General features: G+C 43.3%; 1 protein-coding gene across 3 annotated transcripts in view; it reads left to right on the top strand.

Annotated features, from left to right (window-relative positions):
- Window positions 1-823: 823 nt before the first annotated feature.
- LOC140483655 (ankyrin repeat and SOCS box protein 9-like) overlaps window positions 824-18,887 on the top strand; it is a 30,122-nt gene continuing 12,058 nt past the window's right edge. The window contains exons 1-5 of one of the 3 annotated variants that reach the window (XM_072581997.1): window positions 826-1,178; window positions 7,540-7,680; window positions 10,916-11,106; window positions 17,043-17,236; window positions 18,217-18,345. In XM_072581997.1, the coding sequence (XP_072438098.1) occupies window positions 10,926-11,106; window positions 17,043-17,236; window positions 18,217-18,345 (504 nt within the window). In that variant the 5' untranslated portion in view covers window positions 826-1,178; window positions 7,540-7,680; window positions 10,916-10,925. Of the gene's footprint in view, window positions 1,230-7,539; window positions 7,681-10,915; window positions 11,107-17,042; window positions 17,237-18,216; window positions 18,346-18,887 lie in introns of all 3 variants that reach the window. The other 2 variants (XM_072581998.1, XM_072581999.1) reach the window with 2 other exon arrangements.

Below are 18,887 nucleotides of genomic sequence, written 5' to 3'. Positions count from 1 at the left end.
GCACTGTGAGGCAGCAGTGCTAACCACTGTGCCACCCACTAATTGAGGTCAGAGTTTAAACTAGTTCAGCCAAAATTCCCAGCCTGTTTGATTGTAGCTTTATTTTTTAAGATTAGGTTCCCTACAGTGTGGAAACAGGCCCTTCAGCCCAGCAAGTCCCTATACAAACCCTCAGAAGAGCAACCCACCCAGACCCATTCCCCTAACTAACACCACAGGCAATTTAGCATAGCCAATTCACCTAACCTGCACATTTTTGGATTGTGGGAGGAAATCCACATGGACACTGGGGGAATGTGCAAACTCCACACAGAGAGTCACCCGAGGCTGGAATTGAACCTGGGACCCTGGCACTGTGAGGCAGCAGTGCAAACCACTGAGCCACCGCTGTGCCACCCCACTTCATTAGTCTCAAAACCATTTCTGCTGCTGAGCACAAGAGAAAACATTGAGAATTCATGTTTTGTATCCAATGACCCTTCTCTAGCATGTTTTTTTTTTGGATTTCCAAAATCTGCAGTATTTTGGTTTTATTTGAAGGTTATAATTAATGCAAACTTTCCAATGGAGTATTTGGGGTACTAAACAGATGTGTAGGATCTTTGGCTGAATTTTTTTTGTTGTTTAAAATCAACCTGTCCAGACTTGTTATGATGCTTGAACCCAGGCTTCCTGCCTCAGCGGTAGGAACACTACCACTGTGCCACAAGATCCCTTGATGCTTTGTTGCCTCTTTTTTTTATATTAGGGCAATTGCAATTTGGAACAACCATAAGGTGATTAAGAAAACAAAGATTGAGATACATCGAAGATAAATGGTTTCTACATAAATGAAGAAACGAATTACAGAGTATCGTTGTGGAACAAGGTTTTGCAATTTGAAGAGGGATGGGACTGAGTTAGTGGCTCTCGAGAACGCGCATACACAGAGGGTGCTGGGCCGGGGCGCGCACGGCTTTGCTGGGTGGGAGGGGGTGCCAGAAGAAGAGACCAGCATTCAGCACCACGGACAGCGCTCAGGTTAACAGGCCCGAGAATCGATAGCCTGGGCTACAGAGGATTTTTACCGAGAGCTTGGAGCTCTGAGGCTGAGATAACCTATTGGAAGTCCTGTTCGCTCCCACTGGAAGCGGCGGAGGAACTAACCGGGCCCGGGGTTTGAATGCAGTAATTCGTGGGTATGTGCAATGCAGGATGGTTCATGCGAAATCTTGCAGCCCCTCTTGCTGGTACGAATCTGGCCTCTTCCTCTCCGTCACTGTGGTGGGAGAAATTGCTCCACAAAATGCAGAGGCTTTTTTAAACCCCTTATTAATGCAGTCTAACGTAGGCATTAGCAAAATCAACAAAGAGTCAATGTGGTTTTGCAAAAGGGAGATTGCATTTGTCAAATTTTACTTGGAGTTTTTTGTTTGAAGCTGTTACTATCAGGTAAATAGAGGGAAATCATGAAATAGTGTATACTTGGATTTCCAAAAGAGTAGAGCATCACAAAAATAAGTTGATCCACAAGGTAAGGGCTCAATGAATCAGGGTAATATGTTGCATGAATGGAAGATTGGTTAAAGTACAGATAAATAAGGCTTTTTATTGAAATTGGAATGCTTTCACGAGCAGAATACTATAAAGATCAGGCCTGGGGCCTCAGGTATCTACAGTCTTTGACAAAGAGATAGAGTAACATATCTAAATTTACTCTGTTGATGGAAAGCTGGGTGGGATGCAAGCTGTGAAGAGGACAAAAAGAAGCTGCAAAGCGATATAGACAGATTGAGTGGTTAGGCACCAAAGTGGCAGATATAGTAATGATGTGGGACAGTATGAGATTTGGATGACAAAGAATCTTGGGTACATTGCACAAGTTAGTTAGCAGGTACTGGAAACAATTAGGAGGGTAACCAACATGTTGACCTTCAATACAAGAAGAATGTGGACTGAGAATAAAGAAGCTTTCATGCAATTGGCTTTGGTGAGAGCACACACAGAATACAGTGTTGAATTGTGGTCTCCATTTTTAAGTAATGATATACTTGTGTTTGTTGTGCTACAGTGAAAATTCATTGAATTAATTCCTAAGTGGAGAGGGTGGTCCTGTGATGTGGGAGTGAGTAAAGCAGGCCTATATTTTTCAGAATTAGAGGAAGGAGAAATTATCTCAATTAAGTCATACAGTCATAGAGATGTACAGCATGGAAACAGACCCTTCAATCCAACCCGTCCATACCGACCAGATATCCCAACCCAATCTAGTCCCACCTGCCAGTACCTGGCCCATATGCCTCCAAGCCCTTCCTATTCATATACCCATCCAAATTCCTCTTAAATGTTGCAATTGTACCGGCCTCCACCACTTCCTCTGGCAGCTCATTCCATGCACATACCACCCTCTGTGTGAAAAAGTTGCCCCTTAGGTCTCTTTTGTATCTTTCCCCTCTCACCCTAAACCTATGTCCTCTAGTTCTGGACTCCCCAACCTCAGGGAAAAGACTTTGTCTATTTACCCTATCCATGCCCCTCATAATTTTGTAAACCTCTATAAGGTCACCCCTCAGCCTTCGACGCTCCAGGGAAAACAGCCCCAGCCCGTTCAGCCTCTCCCTATAGCACAAATCCTCCAACCCTGGCAACATCCTTGTAAATCTTTTCTGAACCCTTTCAAGTTTCACAACATCTTTCTGATAGGTAGGAGACCAGAATTGCACACAATATTCCAACAGTGGTCTAACCAATGTCCTGTACAGCCGCAACATGACCTCCCGACTCCTGTACTCAATACTCTGACTAATAAAAGAAAACATACCAAACACCTTCTTCACTATCCTGTCTACCTGCGACTCCACTTTCAAGGAGCTATGAACCTGTACTCCAAGGTCTCTTTGTTCAGCAACACTCCCTAGGACCTTACCATATAAGTCCTGCTCAGATTTGCTTTTCCAAAATGCAGCACCTCGCATTTATCTGAATTAAACTCCATCTTCCACTTCTCAGCCCATTGGCTCGTCTGGTCCAGATTCTGTTGTAATCTGAGGTAACTGCAGCGTCTTCACAGGGCAAGCATCGAGACATTGTTTCCCCTGACTGGGGAATCTAGACCTCAAGGTCTCAGTCTCAGCAAAAGAAATTGATCATTTAGGATAGAAATTAGAAAATTCTTCACTCAGAGATTGAGAATCTTTGAAGTTTTGTACTCCAGAGGTTTGGGAATACTCCATTGTTAAATATATTTAAGGTTGAAATGGACAGATGTTTGATCTCTCAGGGAAACAAAGGGTATAGGGATTGGGCAAGGAATTGGAATTGAGGCAAAAATCAGTCTGTGATATGTTAGACAATGGAAAATGCTCAGTGGGCCACATGACAATTCCTGCTCTATTTCTTGTATTTATTGACTGAATGTGCAAATGCACCAAATAAAACAGCAAATAATACGAGTGGTGTGGGTCCTGAGCTTTTGTATGGCAGGATTGAAGGTGTAGATGTCTCTCCACTTTCTGACCCTCTCTCTCCTTTTCAGGTACATCACTGGAAGCTCAGACAATGCATACTAGTTTCCAAACTCCTTACAAGTTACAGGAGATGTAAACTCTTAGGTTAACCTATTGTTTCAACTGAGATAAATTATTTATTAGAATTAAATTACTTGTACAAAACAAAATAGACAACCTGGAAAAGCTTAGCTGCCAATGGCTAAAGCATGGCTTCATTCATTTTGGTTACTGCTGCGGGGATGACCTACCAGAGGAAAGCCATAGTAGTCAGTTCTCTGGCACTGAGCCTGACACTGTGGCCCAGAAGGGAAGGGGGCAGAATAGAAAAGCGCTAGTGGTAGGAGACTCGATTGTTGGGAGAATTGACAGGAGATAGTGTGGTCAGGATCAGGATTCCCGGAAGATATGTTGCCTCCCTGGTGCCAGGGTCCGGGAAGTCTCTGATCGGGTGTGTAGATTCTGAAAGGGGAGGTCAAATAGCCAGAAATCGTGTTACATATTGGCACCAATGATATAGCCAGGAAAAGGATTGAGGATATAAAAAGTGATTTCAGGGAGTTAGGGTGGAAGCTGCAGAGCAGGACGAACAGAGTAGTGTTCTCGGGTTTACGTCTGGTGTCACGAGATAGCGAGGCGAGGAACAGGGAGCGGGCGCAGCTTAACACGTGGCTGCGCAGCTGGTGTAGGAGGGAGGGCTTCAGATACGTAGATAATTGGGATGCCTTCTGGGGAAGGTGGGACCTGTACATGAAGAACAGTTTGCACCTGAACTGGAAGACGACCAATGTCCTGGGTGGAAGGTTTGCCCGAGTGGTTCAGGAGGGTTTAAACTAATTTGGCAGGGGGATGGGAACCTGAGCTATATACCAGTGGTGAGAGTTGATGGAGATAAGGCAATAGCAAGAGGTAGCGCAGCCAGTGGGAAGGAATTTCCTGGGAAAGAACCAAGGGATCGGTTAAAGTGTGTTTGCTTTAATGCAAGGAGTATCAGGAATAAAAGTGATGAGCTTAGAGCATGGATCAGTACCTGGTGCTATGATGTTGTAGCCATAACAGAGATATGGGTTTCTCAGGGGCAGGAATGGTTGCTGGATGTTCCAGGGTTTAGAACATTTAAAAAGAATAGGAAGGGGGGAGAAAAGAGGAGGGGGTGTAGCACTGCTAATCAGAGAGAGTATCACAGCTACAGAAGTTACCATTGTCGAGGAGAGTCTGCCTACTGAGTCAGTATGGGTGGAAATTAGGAACAGTAAGGGAGCAGTCACCTCATTAGGGGTTTACTACAGGCCCTCCAATAGCAGCAGGGTGATTGAAGAAAGAAGGCAGCTTATGTACAGTGGAGGAAGCAAGGGTCTTGCTCAGTTCTAGAGAAACACAGGCAGGTGAGGAAGGAGCTCAAAAATGGTCTGAGGAGAGCCAGGAGGGGGCACAAAAAAGGCTTGGCAGGAAGGATTAGGGAGAATCCAAAGGCATTTTACACATTTGTGAGGAATAAGAGAATGATCAAAGAAAGAGTAGGGCTGATCAGGGATAGCATAGGGAACTTGTGTATAGAGACTGAGGAGGTAGGGGAGCCCTAAATGAGTTTTTTTGCATCTGTCTTTACTAAAGAACAGGACCTTGTAGTGAATGAAACCATTGAGGAGCATGTAAGTGTGCTTGAACGGATAGAGATTGAGGAAGCTGATGTGCTGAAAATTTTGACAAACATTAAGATTGACAAGTCGCCAGGGCCAGACCAGATTTGTCCTCAGCTGCTTTGGGAAGCGAGAAATGTGATTGCTTTGCCACTTGCAAAGGTCTTTGCATCCTCGCTCTCCACCGGAGTCGTACCTGAGGACTGGAGAGAGGCAAATGTAATTCCACTCTTCAAGAAAGGAAATAGGGAAATCCCCGGCAATTACAGACCAGTCAGTCTCACGTCTGTCGTCTGCAAGGTGTTAGAAAGGATTCTGAGGGATAGGATTTATGACCATCAGGAAGAGCATGGCTTGATTAAATGCAGTCAGCATGGCTTTGTGAGGGGCAGGTCATGCCTCACAAATCTTATTGAGTTCTTTGAGGATGTTACTAGACAAGTTGATGAGGGTCGAGCAATGGATGTGGTGTATATGGACTTCAGCAAGGCATTTGATAAGGTTCCCCATGGTAGGCTCGTTCAGAAGGTCAGGAGGAATAGGATACAGGGAAATTTAGCTGTCTGGATACAGAATTGGCTGGTCGACAGAAGACAGCGAGTGGTGGTGGAAGGAAAGTATTCTGCCTGGAAGTCAGTGGTGAGTGGTGTTCCACAGGGCTCTGTTCTTGGGCCTCTACTCTTTGTAATTTTTATTAATGACTTTGATGAGGAGATTGAAGGATGGATTAGCAAGTTTGTAGATGACACAAAGGTTGGAGGTGTTGTTGACAGTATAGAGGACTGTTGTAGGCTGCAGCGTGACATTGACAGGATGCAGAGATGGACTGAGAGGTGGCAGATGGCGTTCAACCTGGATAAATGTGAAGTGATGCATTTTGGAAGGTCGAATTTGAAAGCTGAGTACAGGATTAAAGACAGGATTCTTGGCAGTGTGGAGGAATAGCGGGATCTTGGTGTGCAGGTACATGGATCCCTAAAATTGCCACCCAAGTGGACAGGGTTGTTAAGAAAGCATATGGTGTTTTGGCTTTCATTAACAGGGGGATTGAGTTTAAGAGCCATGAGACCTTGTTGCAGCTCTATAAAACTTTGGTTAGACCGCACTTGGAATACTGCGTCCAGTCCTGGTCGCCCTATTATAGGAAAGATGTGGATGCTTTGGAGAGGGTTCAGAGGAGGTTTACCAGGATGCTACCTGGAATGGAGGGCTTATCTTATGAAGAGAGGTTGTCTGAGCTCGGACTTTTTTCATTGGAAGAAAGAAGGAAGTGAGGGGACCTAATTGAGGTGTACAAGATAATGAGAGGCATAGATAGAGTTGATAGCCAGAGACTTTTTCCCAGGGCAGAAATTGTTAACACGAGGGATCATAGTTTTAAGCTGTTTGGCGGAAAGTATAGAGGGGATGTCAGAGGCAGGTTCTCTACACAGAGAGTTGTGAGAGCATGGAATGCGTTGCCAATAGCAGTTGTGGAAGCGAGGTCATTGGGGATATTTAAGAGACTGTTGGACATGCATATGGTCACAGAAATTTGAGGGTTCGTACATTAGGTTTACCTTACATGAGGATCAATGCTCAACACAACATCGTCGGCTGAAGGGCCTGTTCTGTGTTGTACTGTTCTATGTTCTATGTATGTTCTATTCCCAATCTGTGCACATAATAATCTCCAATAATCTCTGAAACTGTAACAATCATAATTGAGAAGTGTTTACGTTTATGTACCATAACCTAATGACACTTAGACATTGTTTGGATGTAATATGAATAATGGCTACTGGCATAGGACATTTCATATTTCTCAACATACATGAAGAATCAGCATCTACAAAGGAGAAAGCATAGCAGCAAAAATGGGGAGGAAAACATATTTAAACTTTTTAAAATAAATCTTTCTCTTCTAATTCCAACTAATGAATGAAAACATTGCAATATTCACATCTTCAATATTCATAGATTTGGTGTTCCAAATTTGTATACTTTCATTTGGTTGTACAGATGCTTCATGACTGGTCAGTCATCTGATTAGGGTAGATTACTTACAGTGTGGAAACAGGCCCTTCGGCCCAACAAGTCCACACCGACCCGCCGAAGCTCAACCCACCCAGACCCATTCCCCTACATTTACCACTTCACCTAACATTATGGGCAATTTTGCATGGCCAATTCACCTAACCTGCACATTTTTGGACTGTGGGAGGAAACCGGAGCACCCGGAGGAAACCTACGCAGACACGGGGAGAACGTGCAAACTCCACACAGTCAGTTGCCTGAGGCAGGAATTGAACCTGGGTCACTGGCGCTGTGAGGCAGCAGTGCTAACCACTGTGCCAGTGTGGATGTTTTTAACAGTATTTGCTTCATGCTTTTTAACTAAATTTACTATATTATCAATTTATAATTTTTTACAGAGGACTGTGGGCAATTTTAAAATCTTCACTTGCCCAGGAAGTCTAATCTTCCATGGCAGGACAAAAGTCTTTTTGAATCTTCATGAACAATGGCATCAACGTGAAAGCCACTGGTCTGATGGCAGAAATGAAGGATTGCTGGTAGGTCATTTTCAATCCATTGTATGTCTGAAGGTTACTGTTCACTGCCTATTACCTGACAGTGCAGGAATTCGGATAAAGGTCCATAGCTTACTGTAGTTGCATTACAGATTCAAGATAGTTGCAAAGTGATCAGTCCAACTCAAGAAAGACAGCCATTCACTGAACCACTGAGATTTGCTTAATGTATAACATTATTCAGTAACACGACTTTTGTCTGACCAAATCAAAACCTTCTTGAAACTTCCTGATTGATGCCATTATGCAAGTGTACTTTCTCATATTTTTATGTACCTGCCCCAGTGAGTGGCTGCAGATATTCACAGAAGTCAAGAAGTCATGTCAGAGGCACCCCAGCGGAAAGTGGCATCATTGTGACAGAAACGGAGAAACTGGGAGAATGTAACAGAATCCTTGCATGAAGCACAGTGTAAGGAGATGTAATCAAGATAACTGTGGGAGTTATAACTCTGACACTTATCCACTTTGTCACTGAGAATATTTCATTTTCCATGTAAGAAAACCTAAAAGGGGAATGTAAGCATCTTCAAAATTGAGAAGTTACTCTTTGGGTCTGGAAATGCATGAACTTTCCAGGCCACTCTACCAAGAGCTGGAATGAGAGAATGTGGGAGAAGCATACAAATTAGTTTTGAGCTCTAATATCTTGATTCTAGCCATTGCTTCAAATTTACATGGGCTTTTCCCTTAAATGAAACGTCTCTTTTCTTAAAAATATGGTTCCTCTTTGAAAGAGGAGATAAGCTGGAAAATAAGTGTCCCCTAGACCAGGGATTCACTTGGTCCAACTCTAACTCTTCACTTGCATTCTTGACTTCTCAGTTTGCACTTCTGGGTGTAGACTGTCCACCAATCTCCATTACAAGCCCACTGACTCCCACAGTTATCTTGATTACATCTCCTTACACTGTGCTTCATGCAAGGATTCTGTTACATTCTCCCAGTTTCTCCGTTTCTGTCACAATGATGCCACTTTCCACTGGGGTGCCTCTGACATGACATCAACTGAAGATTATGTCCCACCCCCCCCATTATGATTGACAGGGCCCTCAGCTCTGTCCAACCCATTTCCCACACTTCTGCCCTCATCCCTTTGCTCCTTCCCAAAACAATTGAGTTCCCCAGTCCCTATTTTCTAACTCACTACTCTCCACATTCAAAGGATCATCCTCTGTCTTTTCACCTCATCCGGCAAGATGCCATCACCAAACACATCTTACCCCCTCTCCCCGCCAATTACCAATACATCTTCCAGGTGAAGCAACGTTTTACATGTAGTTCTTTCATTCTAATATTACTATACTTGATGCACACAATGTGGTGCCTTTTACATTAGCAAAACTAAATGAAGACTGGGAGACCTCTTTGTGAAACACATCTACCTTTTCCATAGGGAATGACCTTGTCCTGCATTTGTCTGCCCTTCCAATAAACTTCCTTGCTCCCATGCTAACGTTTTTACCTTGAACCTGTTGCAATGTTCCAATGAAGCATAATTCAGGCTCAAAGAACAACATCTCATTTGTGTTTAGGGCCTTTACAACCTCAATATTGAATTCCATAACTTCAGAACCCGACCTTATATGGTCTGTCTTCCATTTCCTTTAAATTCTCCTTCCCTTCTCTCAACTGGCTTGTCTTGTTTGTGTCTTGTTACTTTGCGTTCAGTTAAAAGAACACATTTTCACTCTTCTACATTTTAATTTCCACTCACTTTACATCCCTGTATCTTTCACCCCAATTAAAAACCCCTTTGTCTTTCACACTGGGCCTCCACATTATCTGTTCTCTTTTCTCTTCTTCCATCTCTGTCCAAAGAGTAAAGTCCATCATTTTCCAACCCTTTTAGTTCCTCAGAAGGTTCATATCCGACTTGAAACATTGACAGCCATTAACCAGGCGAAACTGACGCAAACTGATAGCTAACCCACCAGAGATTTAGACCCTTTTTTGTTAGGAGATAAGCCAAAGCTTGTTAGGACATGGAATACTCTACCAGAAACAAACTCGGAAGTAGCAGCTATAGTTACTATTAAATTGATAACATGAAAAACACATTTCAAAATATCAGGGAAATGTACAGAACGAGCTTTGAGAAGATTTGTAGCTCAGGTTTTGGATGTAAGTTTGTTCGTTGAGCTGAAAGGTTCATTTCCAGATGTTTTGTTACCTTACTCGGTAACATCTTCAGTGGACCTCAGGTGAAGCAATGCTGAAAATTCCTGCTTTCTATTTATATGTTTGGGTTTCTTTGGGTTCGTGATGTCATTTTCTGTGGTGATGTTATTTCCTATGGTGAAATCTTTTCCTGTTCCTTTTCTCAGGGGATGGTCGATGGGGTCTAACTCGATGTGTTTGTTGATAGAGTTCCGGTTGGAATGCCATGCTTCTAGGAATTCTCGTGCGTGCCTTTGTTTGGCTTGTCCTAGGATGGATATATTGTCCCAGTTGAAGTGGTGTACTTCCTCATCCATATGTGAGGATACTAGTGAGAGAGGGTCGTGTCTTTTTGTGGCTAGTTGGTGTTCATGTGTCCTGGTGGCTAGTTTTCTGCCTGTTTATACAATGTATTGTTTGTTACAGTCCTAGCACGGTATTTTGTAAATGACATTATTTTTGCTTGTCTGTATAGGGTCTTTGAAGTTCATTAGCTGCAGTTTCAGTATGTTGGTGGGTTTGCGGGCTACCATGATGCCAAGGAGTCTGAGTAGTCTGGCAGTCATTTCCAAGATGTACAGAATGTACAGAAATTAGATTGAGTAGATATGTCTTACAGAAGCATAACCCAGACATGATCGGTAAAATGATCTCTCCCTCATTTGAAACCTTCTTGATCCCAGCTTCTAAAGCTTAGTATAGCATTATATTTACTCCCAGCATCTGTAAGGAGCGAAAAGAGCTGACGTTTCAAGTCTAACTGACCCTTTGTCAAAGCTGACAAAGGGTCAGTTAAGACTCGAAACGTCAGCTCTTTTCTCTCCTTACAGATGCTGCCAGACCTGCTGAAATTTTCCAGCATTTTCTCTTTGCTTTCAGATTCCAGCATCCGCAGTAATTTGCTTTTACTATATTTACTCGCTGGTGGAATTTTACGTATCATTCTTTTCATTTATGAAAATTGTTCATTTGTATCTTGTCGGAATACTGGATAGTAATGCAGAGTGCCTTTATGAAGTTCATATTATGAAATGCTTCATTTCTTTCTCCCATATAGACACAACATAATGGGATTTTATATCAGTTCCATGTCCGGTACTGAACTAAAAAACACCAGATTCCAGCCAGAGACACTGCAGGAGCGGCAGTACCAAACAGCACCCAACTACAACTACAAATGGACTGATCTACACTGTGAAGCAAGCCGAGGGAACATTGAGAGACTGCAGGCATTACTTCGCATAGCAGGTACAGTAGGTCTTATGTACCAAGAATCAAATTATTCATGGCAGTGATGTTGCAATACTATCCTTTCACCTTTGGAGACCATTTTGGATCTTATACAGGTCCTAGCGTTTAACTACCAATTTTTGTTACATTAACAACCCAAGGGGCATCACAAGGAAGAATTGAAAAACTGTGGAAGTAAAGCTAACTGAGTAACTAAGGTTAAACTGATGAAGCTTTTACAGATGAGGAGAGGTGACAAAGTTATACAGAGAGAATTCCAGAGTATAGGCATGTGCTCCCTGCTGATGATCAGTCAGGAAGGTACACAGAAGAATAGAGCATATGGGCTGAAACCTGGGTGTGAGGAATGTTGCCAAGTTAGCCAAAGCTAGGGAGGAATTTGTGCATGATTTGAATTCATTTGATTTATTGTATTCATGTGTGCCTAAGGACAGCAAAAAGCCTTGCTTGCAAGCAGTGCAGGCAGATCATTGTAAGCAAGGATGTACAGATCAAAGGGTGGAAATAAATTTGGACAGAGTGAGGCATACAGGTAACACTGCACAGGACATGCATGAGGCAAGATCAACATTAACTAGATGAACATTATTTGAAGCAGTTCTTGAACCTATTGGAGTGTATGTTCAAGCTTCTGTATCTTCTGCCTGATGGAAGAGTTTGTAGGAGACCGTTACTGGGGTGAGAGGGGTCTTTGATGATGTTGGTAGCCTTTCTATGGCAATGAGAAGTGTAAATGGAGTCCATGGATAGGATGTTGGTCTCCATGATGGTCTGGGCTGTGCACACAACTTTCTGTAGTTTCTCATGGCCCTGGGCAGAGCGGTTGCCATACCAGGTCATTATGTACCCAGATAGAATGCTTTCTATGGTTCATCTGTAACAGTTGCTGAGGGTCCTTCAGGACATGTTGAATTTCCTGAGCATCCTGAAGAAGAAGAGGCATGTTGTGCCTTCTTGACTATCACATCTATGAGTGAAGTCCAGGACACAATGTCTGTTATTGTCACTCCTAGCAACTTGATGCTGTCAACCCTCTCAACCTCTGTTTCGTTGATGTAAATGGGGGCATGTTCTCCTCCTTTCTTTCTGAAGTCAATGATCGGTTCTTTAGTTTTGTTGACATTGAGAGAGAGGTTGTTATCATTGCACCACATTACCAAGCACTGTCATGCTATCCTGTATTCTGACTCACCGTTGTTTGAAATCTGTCCTACCACAGTGGTGTCTTTGGCAAACTTGCAGATGGTGTTCATTCAGAATTTGGCAACACAGTCGTGGGTGTACATTCTTGGTGGGGTGGGGCATGTGTTGAGTGTTATCATGGAGGAGATGCAGTTATCTATCTTCATTGACTGTGGTCTGTGGGTCAGTTACAGAGGGTGGCGTGGAGAATTAGGTCTTGGAGTTTGGAGATCAGTCTGGAGGGGATAATGGTGTTGAAGGTGGAGTTTAGTCAATGAGCAGGAGTCTAACATAGGCGTCATTATTGTCCAGATGTTCCAAGGCTGAGTGAAGGGGTAGGGAAATGGCGTCCACTGAGGGCCTGTTACATCAATAGGCAAGTTGTAGAGGATCTAGGGCAGGCTGGGAGACTAGAGCTAATATGAGTCATGACCAGCCTCTCGAAGCAATTCATGGTTATGGAGGTCAGAGCCACTGGGCAGTCGTCATTCAGGCACATTGATGTGCTCTCCTAGATACTGGGATGGTGGTGATCTTCTTGAAACAGGTGGGTTCATAGGAGGGAGAGGTTGAAGATGTTGGTGAATACCTCCACCTGCTGCTCTGCACAGGGTCTTAAAGCTCAGCTAGGAACACCTTCTGGGCCTGCCACTTTCCTTGAGTTGACTCCCAGGAAGATTGATCTGATGTCTGCAGTGGTGACAGAGGGAACAGTTGTGTCCAAGTCTGTTGGGGCAGGTGTCACCGTGACACTAGCATTCTGCTCAAACGGAACATAGAAAACATTGAGCATGTCAGGGAGGGATGTGTCTTTGGCTGCTATCTTGCTTTGCTTCATTTTGTATCCCGTTATGTTGTTTAGACCTTGCTACAGACGGAGAGAGTCCGTATGGTTGGTTTGGTCGGGTACTGCCTTTTGGCATCTCTGATGGCTTTGTGGAGTCATATTGCCTTTCTAATTCCAAATGGACCAGTGGAAATCAGTCTCAGTAAGGAAAATCAAACTCTGTGTGACACAGATATTGGAGATGCAGAGTTTAGGATGAAGTGGAGTTTGGCAAGGTCTCAAGGAACTCATGTTCTGAGACCAGAAGAGGATTGTAAGCTGTAGAGCAGGGATGGACTGTCAAATCTATGAAATAAGTAGGATTGGTCTTTGACACAAACTTGGATAGAACATTGAAGTTGAACACCTTTGCCTCCAACCAAAGTGGGATATTGGGAAGAGGGATGACGTTATCATAAGATGTAGGAGCTGGCGTCGACCATTCAACTCAGCAAGTCTGCTCGGCCATTCAATAAGATCATGGCTGATCTGATAATCCTCAACTCCACTTTTCTGCCTTTTCCCTTTAACACGTGATTCCCTTAGGTGATTAAAAATCTGTCTTAACTCAGACTTGAACTAGGGAAAAGCTGGAGAAGTTTATCAGAAGCTGAATCTCATAATACTGTATTACCAGTGTACCTGTATTGGAAACAAGCTCGATTTGTCCAAAATATTTAGTTCAGCAAGAAAGAGAGATGTTTTCCTTTGTGTGGTGAACTCTCTTAAGACATAGCACAACAGGGGCGGCACGGTGGCACAGTGGTTAGCACTGCTGCCTCACAGCGCCAGAGACCCGAGTTCAATTCCTGCCTCAGGCAACTGACTGTGTGGAGTTTGCATGTTCTCCCCTTGTCTGCATGGGTTTCCTCCAGGTGCTCTGGTTTCCTCCCACAGTCCAAAGATGTGCAGGTCAGGTGAATTGGCCATGCTAAATTGCCCATAGTGTTAGGTAACGGGTAAATGTAGGAGTATGGGTGGGTGGCAGGTTGGTGTGGACTTGTTGGGCCGAAGGGCCTGTTTCCACACCGTAATGTAATCTAGAAATTTGTTCTTACAGTTTTAGTCATTTGACCCTGATTCTTTGAAGTACCGTCTCCACCAGGGAGAAAATGAAATACTGTACAAGAGCAAACTCAGATGTAATGCTAAAAAGGACATTAGAGCTTGTTCAAATTTATAAAAAGGAAAAGAGAAGCAAAAGTGACTGTAGGAGCATTAGAAACTGAGGCTGGGGAAATAATAATGGGGAACCAGATAATGGCAGAGGCATTGATTAAACACTTGGAACCAGCCTTTATGGTCAAGGGTATCAATAGCATTCCAGACAAACTAAATCGTAAAGGCTGCATTTGCTGACGCCAATGCATACCTGCAATGTGCCACTTTAAATCATGTGTGTGCAGATTTCAGAGGATATGGATGGGCTGGTAAAGATACTGGGATAGGGTAGGGAAATCAGGACTGTTTGGAGTATTGGGTCTGGTGGAGGCAAAGGGGATCCAATCAGGACTGGCAGGTAGATGAGAACCTGGTAAGGGTGTGTGGTGATGGTGGAGGGATCAGGACTTTGGGAGGGCTCGATTGGGATTAGTGGGAAACAGGTTAAATGAGTGGGGAAGAAAATCGGTAGCTGAAATGCAACATAGCAAAATGTGTGGTGATACACCTTGGCAGGAAAAATAGAGCTGAAAAATATGTTTCTATAAGCTCCCCTCCCATTCTACTCAATTCCAGTGATTATAATCCCAGTCTCAAAATCCCTGGGATGGAGGGTTCTGCAATCTTTCTCCATTTAAACGGAGAAAGATTGCAGAACCCTCCATCCCAGGGATTTTGCGGATCCTTGTGCATTTGGCACAGAAAGCTAGCATTAACATTCAGTGGGTAATAGGGAAGGCAAACAGACAGACAGTCATTATTTCAAAAGGAATGGAGTATAAACATAGGGAAGTCTTGCTAAAAGTATACAAGGCACAAGTCAGGCCACATCTGGAATACAATGAACAGTTCAGTCCTCTTCTCAATGGATGATGTACTGATATTAGAGGCAGTTCAGAGAAGTTCACTAGGTTGATTCCTAGTGGCAAGGGGTGGCATGGTAGCTCAATGGTTAGTGCTGCTGCCTCACAGCACCAAGAATCTGGGTTCGATTCCAGCCTCGAGTGACTGTGTGGAGTTTGCACATTCTCCCTGTGTCTGCCTGGGTTTCCCTTGGGTGCTCTGGTTTCCTCCCAGAATCCACAGATGTGCAGGTTAGGTGAGTTGGCCATGCTAAATTGGTGGTATGATGGTATTGAGGGATGTGTAGGTTAGGGGCATTAGTCAGGGGTAAATGTAAGGGAATGGGTCTGAGTGGGTTACTCTTCAGAGGGTTGGTGTGGATTTGTTGGGCTGAAGGGCCTGTTTCCACATGTAGGGATTCTATGATTCCAGGAAGGGTGTGATGAAGAGAAGTTGTGTAGGCTGTTCTTGTTGTCATTTCAGATTAGAAGAATGAGAGATGGCTTTATTGAAACATACAAGATTCTTAGGGGACTTGACAGGATAGATTTGGAAGAAGTTGTTTCCCTTTGTGGGAGAGCCTGGGACCAGAGGGCACAATTTCAGAATAAGGGGTCACACATTGAAGGCAGAGATGAAGAATTGCTATGCAGAGGGACTTGGGTGTCCTTGTGCATGAGTCACAGAAGGTTGGTCTGCAGGTGCAACAGGTAATTAAGAAGGTAAATGGAATTTTGTCCTTTATTGATAAAGGGATTGAGTTTAAAAGCAGGGAAATTATGTTGAAGCTGAATAGGGTGCTGGTGAGGCCACACCTGGAGTACTGCATGCAGTTTTGGTCTCCTTACTCAATAAAGGACATAGTGGCACTGGAGGGGGTGTAAAAGAAGTCACTAGATTGATTCTGGAGTTGAGAGGGTTGGCTTATGAGGGGAGACTGAGTAGACTGGGATTATAATCACTGGAATTCAATAGAATGGGGGGGGAGCTTATAGAAACATATAAAATTATGAAGGGAATAGATAAGATAGAAGTAGAGAGGATGTTTCCACTGGTGGGTGAAACTAGGACAAGAGGACATAGCCTCAAGATTAAGGGGAGCAGATTTGGGACGGAATTGAGAAGGAACTTCTTCACCCAGAGGGTTATGAATCACTGGAATTCCCTGCCCAGTGAAGTGGTTGAGGTTTCCTCTGTAAATGTTCCTAAAGCTAAGTTAGATAATTTTTTTGAACAGTAAAGGAATTAAAGATTACGGTGAGAGGGCGGGTAAGTGGAGCTGAGTCCACAAAAAGATCAGCCTGCTCTTATTGAATGGCATAGCAGGCTCGAAGGGCCAGAAGGCCTAAATCTGCTCCTCATTCTTATGGTTTCCTCAGCAGGGTATGCATCTGTGGAATTCTTTGTCACTGAGGGGTGTTGAAATTGGATCATTAAGTATATTCAAGGCTGAGATACACAGATTTTTAATCAGTAATGGAATCAAGGTTTTTTGGGATAAGTCAGGAGAGTAGAGTTGAGGATTATCAGATCAACAATGGCTGAGCAGATTCAATGGGCTGAATGGCCTATGTTTGCTCCTCTATCTTGGGGTCTTACGATCTTATGTGGTAAGAGTTGTGTTTAAGTTTTAGTAAACAATGTTGCGCTGAAAGAATGAAATGAACTCACAAATGTTTTAGTTTGACAACAAAATAGTAATACAAACATGCAGTTCTCAGTGTCGTGGAACAGAACAGAGGGAAGGGTATGCTGCTCTTGTCGTACTGACCCTGTGCATTGGTACAGAATAACAACTTTCTCATAAAGTGATACACGTGGGATATGAGGGTTGAGTGTGAAACATAGTTATACACATCTGAGGATTTGTAACATCACTTCTCAGCTAGTAATTATGTTTGAGCTTTTGGTGTCATTTCAGGTGAAGATCAGATCAATCAGAAGGATTACTATGGCAAGAGCCCCCTCTACTGGGCTGCGTACAAAGGACAGCGAGCCTGCATTGAGTTACTGCTGGAACATGGTGCTGATGCCAACAGCCAGTGTAAACATGGAGCCACTCCTCTGCATGCTGTAATCGGTCTGTTTCCTGATTGTGCTCTGCTTCTCATACAGGTTAGCGCTCTGGCATGGCAGTGAGTGTGGAATACGAATAATCGACAAAATAAGGCTGGAACTTCCAGGAATCAGGAATTAGTCTGAGAAAACAGTACTGTTTGGTTCAGGACTTGAAAAACATTCCACAATCACAAATTTAACTTGAATGTTTCATGGTATTAAAACACAGTGGTAATGTATGAGTTGGTGCTGTGATGCTCCAAGTCTGTGGTTTCCCATTGCCATTATGTTATTTTCGAGACTGAAAGAATGCAGTTCCCTCTGAGAAAGTAAGTCACATTGGAAATAAACAGAGTAACGCTTTAGTGAAGAGATGTTGTGGCATAGTGGATAGTGTCCCTGCCTCTGAGCCAGAAGCTCTAGGATCACGTCCCACTCCAGGACTTCATGGCCATGGAGTGTGTTCGTAATTTGGCCGAAACGGGTTGAGCATTAAATTGTAAATGTTTCCAAAATTGGCAGTGGTAGATGGTAACAGCAGGGGAAATTCCAATCAGCTGCATACTGGAAAGGAATTGGAGCCTCTACCACCATCCATCATAGCTCCAGGCAAATTCATGCATGTAAACTTGTTTGTGTCCACAGCAACTCTGACTCCTTGCACAGCTCTGTTGGTCGTTGTGGATCAAATTGGTTTCTCAGTTTTATTGTTGTCTCTGGCTGCATTGGACCTGCCTTCTTGGACCTATGTGAGGTGGAGTTTGGAGCATTAAGTTCAATGAAGAAAAGGAGGATTCCCCTGTGATATTTAATAACTGATATGCTTGAGAATACTACTAGGATTTTCAGCTGGGGTCAGAGTGTCATCCAGGGACATCAAAGGATAAAATGATAAAAGTCCATTATGGAAGAAATTCCACAGGACATAAACATGTAACCTTTCAACATATTACTATCTGCAAGAATTTTTTAAAAGATTCAATGAATCTCATAGATTTAGCATCAAGCTTTTCCTTGCCACTCCTTTTCTATTACAGAATGGAGCAGATGTAGATCTCCCTGACAACTGGGGTGTAACCCCTATGTACTTGGCTGCCTGCAGTGGACAACTTGACTGTTTACGAATGCTTGTCCTGTCTGGAGCAAAAATCACTTACAGAAATAAGGTATGGAAAAAAATTAGGAGCATTGGTCCGACAGCAGCATCAAGCAACATGAGGAGTTCTGAGGAAGGGTCACTGGATCCAAACTACTAACTCTGATTTCTCTCCACAGATGCTGCCAAACCTGCTGAGCTTTTCTAGAAATTGCTGTTTTCACTTGTGACTATGAGATAGATCTTGAATGTGTGAAATAGTGTAAAATTGGTGACAAGCCAGTCGTCTATTTTGCATCTCTCCTGATTTTTGTTTTCAGTAACTTCAAAGTTTAATCCACATCATACAAAATTTCGCAAACATGGAATATGGTGGTACTGCTGAGAAATGAAACCTTTTTTCTTGTACCCACCAGGACACTTTGCAAGAATGCCAGAGTAAATAGGAACAAGATATTTACACAGTTTGAAAAATATCCACTGATTGATTGGCAAATGAATTCTGAACAACAGTGGCATTACCAACCAATCACTCACCAGAGTCCCACTGGAAATGAATCAACCTTCTCTTCTTACACAGTATAACAACATTGTTCCCCTTTACATAGATAT

The sequence above is a fragment of the Chiloscyllium punctatum genome, chromosome 12 (assembly GCF_047496795.1).
Source record: "Chiloscyllium punctatum isolate Juve2018m chromosome 12, sChiPun1.3, whole genome shotgun sequence".
In the NCBI taxonomy this organism is placed as follows: domain Eukaryota; kingdom Metazoa; phylum Chordata; class Chondrichthyes; order Orectolobiformes; family Hemiscylliidae; genus Chiloscyllium; species Chiloscyllium punctatum.
This window is presented reverse-complemented; position numbering and strand designations above follow the sequence as displayed.